General features: G+C 59.3%; 1 protein-coding gene across 1 annotated transcript; it reads left to right on the forward strand.

Annotated features, from left to right (window-relative positions):
• Positions 1-26: 26 nt before the first annotated feature.
• FAM160B2 (family with sequence similarity 160, member B2) lies at positions 27-6,884 on the forward strand. The gene is made up of 14 exons (XM_011968779.1): positions 27-166; positions 264-386; positions 615-857; positions 970-1,166; positions 1,491-1,599; positions 1,833-1,909; positions 2,253-2,442; positions 3,129-3,274; positions 3,379-3,507; positions 3,941-4,031; positions 4,207-4,350; positions 4,678-4,818; positions 5,032-5,132; positions 5,297-6,884. The coding sequence occupies exons 1-14, from the start codon at positions 74-76 to the stop codon at positions 5,433-5,435; spliced, it is 1,923 nt and encodes a 640-aa protein (XP_011824169.1). The 5' UTR covers positions 27-73; the 3' UTR covers positions 5,436-6,884.
• Positions 6,885-8,178: the final 1,294 nt, after the last annotated feature.

Here is an 8,178-nt window from a genome sequence, read left to right on the forward strand (position 1 = left end):
CCCCCAGGCATGCGGCAGGTGGGGGCCACGGTCCTGACAGGCGCTCTGTCCCTGGCCTCAGTTCCCCCCAGGCATGCGACAGCAGGTGTTCCAGTTCTTCAGCAAGGTTCTGGCGCAGGTGCAGCACCCCCTGCTGCATTACCTCAGCGTCCACAGGCCTGTGCAGGTGAGGGGCTCAGAAGCCAAGGGGTGTGTGGGTGTAAGGCCCCGCTCTCTCCCCCGCCACACCTCTCCCCAATGTTTCTGTCCTGCTGCTCTTCCAGAAACTCCTCCGACTCGGTGGGACAGCTCCCGGATCTGTTACAGAGAAGGAGGAGGTGCAGCTCACCACCGTCCTCTGCTCCAAGATCCAGCAGGACCCAGAGCTGCTCGCCTACATCCTGGAAGTGAGCACTCCCATTGGGAAGAGGAGCGGGAGGGCCTGGAACCCCAGGGCAAGCCCCCTCGGCCGTCCTGAGGAGGCAGACGCAGAGAGCAGGTACCCAGGAGGCATGCAGGCAGCTTCCCCTCCAGCTCCAGGCTGAGGCCCTGCCAGCAGCCCACCCTGCAGTCCCAGTGGGGGACCCTGGGAAGTGGTCCCCACCAGGCCTGGCCTCATCCCACTCTCTTTGCAGGGTAAAAAGATTGTAGGTAGGAAGAAGGCATGTGGAGAACCCACTGCCCTGCCTAAGGACACAGCCAGCCACAGGGACAAGGACTGCTCCCACGATGGTGCTCCTGCCAGGCCCCAGCTGGACGGGGAGCCCTGTGGGGCCCAGGCCTTGAACAGCCACATGCCTGCTGAGACCGAGCAGCTGGATGGTGGGACTGCAGAGAGCAACCTGATCACCTCCCTGCTTGGGCTGTGCCAGAGCAAGGTGCTGGCAGCAGAGATGGAGAGGGTGGGGGCGGGGGAGGCGTAGGTCGATGGCCAGGAGGTGATTTGGGGGCTCACATGCATGTCCCTGAAGTTGCGTCCTCATCCCCTAGAAGAGTCGGGTGGCCTTGAAGGCCCAGGAGAACCTGCTGCTCCTGGTGAGCGTGGCCTCCCCAGCAGCCGCCACTTACCTGGTCCAGAGCAGCCCCTGCTGCCCTGCGATTGTCCAGCACCTCTGCCAGCTGTACCGGTCCATGCCTGTCTTCCTGGACCCCGCAGACATTGCTGCCTTAGAGGGCATCAGCTGGAGGTGGGTGCCCAGCCCGGGAAGGCTGGCCAGCATCTTCAGTTGCTGGCAGCCCTGCCTGTCTTTAGTGGCCAGCTCCCCTGGTATTCCACGTTGCTAGGGACCCCTGCTGGCCACCATGTCCCCAAGGCTGCAGCTGATCCCCAGGGGCCTTCTTGCCCTCCAGGGAAGCACTGCTTTTGCTGCCTCCGTCCATAAAACCCCCAAGATAATCGATCCCCAGCCACAGAGGTTCCACAGGAGAGGGGAAGGGCCCAGTTTCGGGAGACATTGAGGAAGACCTTGAACCTCCTCCCCCACTCTCTGAGACTTCTCTCCCCTCTTCAGGTTACCCAGTGCCCCATCTGATGAGGCTTCCTTCCCTGGGAAGGAGGCCTTGGCTGCCTTCTTGGGCTGGTTTGATTACTGCGACCACCTTATCACAGAGGCACACACGGTGAGCAGGGGCGAGCGGGGGCCGGGCTCTCATGCTATTCCCTGTACCATCTCCATCTCGAGGACTCAGTGGAGCAGGGACATGGAAACATGGGGTCCAGGAGCTAGGCAGGGCCCTAGGCAGGCTGGGAACCCTCTCCTGTGGCATCAGGCGCTGCGCAAGGACACGGTTATTTCTCAGCGGGAATTGTGATGAGCGCAAAATGCGTTGACGACATGCTCTGTGGAACCCAGGTGGTTGCAGACGCCTTGGCGAAGGCCGTGGCTGAGAAGTTCTTCGTGGAGACCCTGCAGCCCCAGCTCCTGCATGTGTAAGTGTCCAGTTACCTCAGGCATAGCTGTGGTCTACAGCAAACCGCCTACCCCACCCAGCCTCGTCCTGTCCCTAAGGCCAGACACCTTCTTGACCAGAATCCCATCTGTGGACCCCATTGGGTGATGTTTGCCAGGCCTGCCCTGTGATGTGCACCTGGCTCTGAGCTACGTGGGCTAAACGAAGGCCTCCTACCCTTCCCTGCAGGACCCCAGCAGGGATGGGCAAGTGACCACAGACATACCAGCCAAAGATGCGAGGCAAGCAGGAAGGGTTCTGCCACCCGCACTCATGTGCTGTCTGCACACCCCGGGCCTGGCTAAGGTGCCCTCTTCCCATAGGTCCGAGCAGAGCATCCTGACCTCCACCGCGCTCCTCACAGCCATGCTGCGCCAGCTCCGCTCCCCTGCGCTGCTGCGGGAGGCCGCGACTTTCCTCCTGGGCACAGACCGGCAGCCTGAAGCCCCCAGGGACAACCCCCATGCCCTGTACGCTCACCTCATCGGGCACTGTGACCACCTCTCTGATGAGGTACGGAGGGGGACCTCCACCTCTGTTCCTCTCACCACCCCTGCCAGAGGGAGTTCCTGAACACTCTTCCCATAACTCCACCTTTGAGACGCTGAACTGCAAAACACTGCCGAGCCGCTTTTGTCACACTGATTTTCTCTGATCATACGCATTTTTTTTTTTTTTAAGAGACAGGGTCTTTCTCTGTCACCCCAGGCCCTGGAGTGCACTGGTGTGATCCTAACTCACTGCAGTCGCCAACTCCTGGCCTCAAGCGATCCTCTCACCTCAGCCTCCTAAAGTGCTGGGAATGCAGGCATGAGCCACTGTGCCCAGCTTATTTTACAGTATTTTATATTTTGGACAGTGCTTTTATACTCACTTGATTTGCGGGAGGGCTGACACCTACTCCGTGAGGTAGGCAAGGTTGATACTCCCATTTCTCAGACATGGAAAGTAAGGCACAGAGAAGCAATTTGGCTTGCCTGAAATCGCACGTCAAATTAGTCACGTACCAGGGACCACCCAGACTTCTTGATTCCTAGGCCCACACCCCCCACCACTCCCCCCAAAACCTGCCACCTTAGCATCCAGCCAAGGGAGGTGACTCTGCCTCAGGCCTTTTCTTATCTGGGTTAGCCATGCCAAGGCACCCCTGGGAGCTGGGTGGGGAAGGGGCTATCCTGCCGACCGCCTTCCCGCTCCAGATCAGCATCGCCACGCTCCGGCTGTTTGAGGAGCTGCTACAGAAGCCCCATGAGGGGATCATCCGCAGCCTGGTCCTGCGCAACCTCGAGGGCCGCCCTTATGTGGCCTGGGGCTCACCAGAGCCTGAGAGCTATGAGGACACACTGTAAGTGAAACCAGCGCCCTCTGGACCCAGCCCGGCCCTCAGCACTCGCACACTCACTCTGTCCATTCATTCATTGGTGCCGCACTGTTCTGTCCTGGCCATAGAGATCTGGAGGAAGACCCCTACTTTACCGACAGCTTCCTGGATTCCGGCTTTCAACCTCGTGCAAAGCCTCGCCTAGCTCCTGCCACCAGCTACGATGGCAAAACAGCAGTGACCGAAATCGTCAACAGGTGGGGAACAAGTTAGGCAGTCTGAACCACTCGAGTTTTACTCTCTTTTTTTTTTTTGAGATAGTCTGGCACAATCTTGGCTCACTGCAACCTCCACCTCCCGGGTTCTGGGTTCAAGCAATTCCTGTGCCTCAGCCTCCCGAGTACCTGGGATTACAGACATGCACTACCACACCCAGCTAATTTTTATATTTTTAGTAAAGACGGGGTTTCCCAATGTTGGCCAGGCTGGTCTCGAACTCCTGACCTCAAGTGATCCGCCCACCTTGGCCTCCCAAAGTGCTTGGATTACAGACCTGGTCACCGTGTCTGGCCTGAGTATTTTTCTTTGGCCACAGCCCTGGGGTCCAGTTGGGGAGGGAGATAGGGGTCCCACGAGCAGGGGAGAGCAGGGTGAGCCGGGAGCGCCTCCACACCAGCTCCTGTCTCTCAGTTTCCTGTGCCTGGTCCCCGAGGAAGCCAAGACCTCTGCCTTCCTGGAGGAGACGGGCTATGACACGTACGTCCATGATGCTTATGGCCTGGTGAGTGGCTCCTGCTACCAGCTCCCACTTCCTGTCCTCCAGAACAGCTGGGTGATAAGCTCTGGGTTCCCCCTCTCTCATGCTCAAGGACCCCAGCCCATCCCTCCTACGTGGGGCCCCGTCTGCTGGTTCCCAATCCCTGGGCCCGCTGCTTCTACTCTCCCGCCTGTCTTAGTTCCAGGAGTGCAGCTCCCGCGTTGCGTCCTGGGGCTGGCCTCTGACCCCCACACCTTTGGACCCCCATGAGCCTGAGCGACCTTTCTTCGAGGGCCACTTCCTCCGAATGCTGTTTGACCGCATGTCCCGGATTCTGGATCAGGTAGCCAGTGGGCCTGGGCCAGGAGAACTCCAGGCTGGTGCCTCTGGGGTCCTTTGAGAGCAGGGGCTGGCCACAGGGTTGCCTCCACTTCGGTTCTTTGGTGCACAGCACCCCTGTCCTTTCCCCAGGTGGGAAGCCCCGTCTCGCCCCTGCTCCACACGTCCTAACATGTTCTGGCCCTCAGCCCCATGGAATCCATGACACACACACATCACGTGAGCCTCCCACCCCCACACACATTCACACTGGCCAGGCATCTTGCTGGAGGAGTGCAAAAATACTCACCAGCCCTGCCAGCCCTCAGCTCTGTCCACCATGTTCCTACAGCCATACAGCCTGAACCTGCAGGTGACCTCGGTCCTGTCCCGGCTTGCCCTCTTCCCCCACCCCCATATTCATGAGTACCTCCTGGATCCCTACATCAGCCTGGCCCCCGGCTGCAGAAGCCTATTCTCCGTGTTGGTGAGGGTGAGGATGCCTCGGCCCGAGGGAGTGTGCCCAGTGGGGGTGGAGGGAACAGCAGGGAAGGGGAACGGGGCAGGTGGTTGGGGGCTGGAGGGGTGGGCACCCTTGCCAGTGCCAGGGAAAGCACAGTCTCCCATGCTCTGCATGGTGTGGCAGGGCCAGGGGACCCGCTGGTGTTGCTGGCCCCATCTGAGTCCCCTGTGGTTCCTAATCTAGGTGATCGGGGACTTGATGCAGAGAATCCAGAGGGTACCCCAATTCCCAGGCAAGCTGCTCCTGGTGCGCAAGCAGTTGACGGGCCAGGCTCCTGGGGAGCAGTGAGTACCAAGGGTGCCAGGTGAAGCCTGGGGGTGGGAGGGTAGAAAGTGCCTCTGGAGGAGAGGTGGCTGGCCACAGGGTCAAGCCTCATGGATGCTGGGCTGTCATGCTGGGCACAGTCCTGCCCCCACCCAGCCATGCCCCCTGTGCCATCTCCCCTCAGGCTGGACCACCAGACCCTCCTCCAGGGCGTGGTGGTGCTGGAGGAGTTCTGCAAGGAGCTGGCTGCCATTGCCTTCGTCAAGTTTCCCCCGCATGATCCTCGCCAGAACCTCTCCCCAGCCCCGGAAGGGCAGGTCTGAGCCAGGAGCAGGGCGGTGGGAGACTCCTGTCCACACCTCTGCCCCAGAGCGGCCTCCTGCCTGGCACTGCCGCCACACTCCCCTCCTGCTCCCGGGCTCACTCAAGGAGACTGCGGCATGTTGACCACACCAGACTGGGTTTCAGGGAATGGGCATGCCAGGCGCCAAGGAGCCAAACAGATGGCTTTCCAGGCAGCAGGGTCCTTGGGGCCTTCTTGGAGGAGCTTGGGTGACAGCCAGGTGAGCACCCAGGCCCCAGACCCTCATGTGCTATGTGCCTGGCCCCCTCTGTACTGGCCATTTGTGGCCAGGGCCAAGACCTGTGACTCAACTCCAGGGGCAAGATGGGGAGTGAGCTGATGGCTCTGAGACTGGTCGGGAGCCCAGGCCAGGGAGATGGGGCCTGGAGCCTTGTCTGTGTCACATTAGGTACCATGGGAGCTGCTGAGACCTGACATTTTGTCCCCTGCCTTCACGGCTTGGCCCACTTGGCCCATGGAGGAGGAGCAGTGAATAGGATCGTTGGGGAAGCCCCTCTTCCCGCTCTGCTCCCCTGGAAACTGTTGCAAAACGCCCAGCCGCCTCATGGCAAATGCCCAAAGCATGTTCCGCACCCAGGCGGGGGCCGCTGCTAATGAGAACCTTGGTGCAGCTGCAGCCAGGAGGGGAGCGGGCCCGGGAGCCAGGCTCAGGTCCAGCTAGTTCCTCTCTGGCGCCTTCTGAACCCGTCTCAGCAGGTCCACAGCACCTGGGCAGAGAGGTCAGAGACCAGGGGAGGCCAGGCCTTGCCCTCCCTTCTGCTCAGGGCCCAGTGTTCTTGATAGAAGACCCTTCTGGGTGGCCAGGGAGCTCAGGGGACAGATAAGGGCAGGACGCCCCCTGACTCCAGGCCCCTGAACCTGGCGGGGAGTGGCTGCGGCCCAGGCAGCCAGTCCTGGTGTTGTTCTCCCTGCATGCCCTCTGTGGCTGGGGCCGCCACCCCACCCGGCCCGAATCTGTCTTGACCTGCAGGAATACACGGGCGGCGCCAGGCATTACCTCACAGCGGGACTACACGGTTGCTGGCTTTGCTCCTGGGCAAGGAGGAGCAGGCCAGAGCCTCTTTCGCTTCCTTTTCTTGCCCATGCCACTTCTAGAAGCCAGACACAGGTTGCCAAGAGGTGACACGAAACAGGAGGAAACTCAGTGACCTCTGCCTCTCCCGCATTCCTCCCCACGGGGGAGGACCTCGCCGCTCTGAAGAGCACCGTGCGCATGTGCGTGCACGAACGTGGGTGTTGGTGTGGACAGGGCGCAGATCTCCGTGGATGAACTGCGTCTGGACTCTTAGATTCAGAAAATATTCGAGGGTCTGGCAGTCACAGACCCTCCCTCTCCTCCATGCACTTTGGCGTTTGCACGGTGTCTTCCCCGGACAGCACAGCAATAAATGGTGTGATTGCGTGGACATGGTGGCTCTGTTCTTGGCCGAGTTTCCCCTCCTTCTGCCCAGGACTCCACTGCTAATTCGGGCCCATCTTCCTCCCCAAGGAAGACAAATTCTTTTTCTAGCACTGGAGCAGGGAGGTGGGGTGGGCGGTAAACAGGCTCTGGCAGTGCAGATCTGCTGATCCTCAGAGCCTGCCAGGAGCCAGACTCTTGGCAGAGCAGTGCCACTTCTGCTGGGCTGACCTGCAGCCGAGAGCCTGCCCGCCCCGGAGACACCGTGAGGGAATGGACCACGTGGGAGCATCTGTGTGCAAGTCTCACTTGGGTGTGTGTATGCTGCGTGTTGGATGCCTGTTTTAGTTGTAAAGTAGGCCTGGTATTTAAAACCTTGTCTTTAAGTTCAAGGCTGCAGTGAGCTGACTGCACCACTGTGCTCCAGCCTGGGCAACAGAGTAAGACCCTGTCTCTAAAAAAAATAATAGTAATAATTCACAGGTGTGTTCTCAGGGAAACAGAAAAGGTAACACATAAATAAATAAACCCTTTGTCCTTAGATGTGTGTGGAAGGGTGGGGGATCCTCTGAGGGGGTTCCCCAAGAGACTGCGGGAGGGCAGGCTGAGAACTTGGAGGAAAAGGAGCCAGACGGTGGCTCTCAACTCGTGTTGATCACTGGGTGGCTTTTTAAAATCCCAATGCCCAGTGTCCCATCACCAGTTAAATTATTGCTGCTGGGGGTGGGCCCAGAGTTCAAGCTCTCCAGGTGGCTGTGCATGGTGGCTCATGCCTATAATCCCAGTACTTCGGGAGGCTAAGGCAGGAGGATCACTTGAGGACAGGAGTTCGAGACCAGCCTCGGCAATATAGCGAGACCCCATGTCTACTAAAAACTTAAAAATTAGTTGGGTGTGGTGGCATGCGCCTGTGCTTCCAGCTACTTGGGAGGCTGAGGCAGGAGAATCACTTGTCACTCGAGCCTGGGAGGTCAATGCTGCAGTGAGCCAGGATCACACCACTCCACTCCAGCCTGGGTGACAGAGCAAGACCCTGTCTGAGAAAGAAAAAGAGAGAGAGAGAGAGAGGAGAGAGAGAGAGAGAAAAAAAAGGAAGGGAAGGAAGGAAGGAAGGAGGGAGGGAGGGAGGAAAGGAAGGAAGGACAAAAACCCAGGTGACCCTAATGTGCTCCCAGGGTTGAAAACTACTAGGCTAAATAATGGGGGCAAATAGCCAAATGTCATTGCCCGGCTGACTGGATGTGGGCCGGTGGGTCCCTTCGACACTGACAGAAATGAACTGAAACAAAAGGGTTTGGTTCCA

The sequence above is a fragment of the Mandrillus leucophaeus genome, unplaced genomic scaffold, assembly GCF_000951045.1.
Source record: "Mandrillus leucophaeus isolate KB7577 unplaced genomic scaffold, Mleu.le_1.0 Scaffold86, whole genome shotgun sequence".
NCBI lineage: Eukaryota > Metazoa > Chordata > Mammalia > Primates > Cercopithecidae > Mandrillus > Mandrillus leucophaeus.

Bases quoted from the DNA above. Each gene is read 5' to 3' on its own strand.
- FAM160B2 (XM_011968779.1), top strand. From the start codon at position 74: ATGCGACAGCAGGTGTTCCAGTTCTTCAGCAAGGTTCTGGCGCAGGTG. The intron at 858-969 runs GTGCTGGCAGCA...CTCATCCCCTAG, and splicing joins TTGGGCTGTGCCAGAGCAAG to AAGAGTCGGGTGGCCTTGAA. The intron at 5,133-5,296 runs GTGAGTACCAAG...ATCTCCCCTCAG, and splicing joins GGCCAGGCTCCTGGGGAGCA to GCTGGACCACCAGACCCTCC.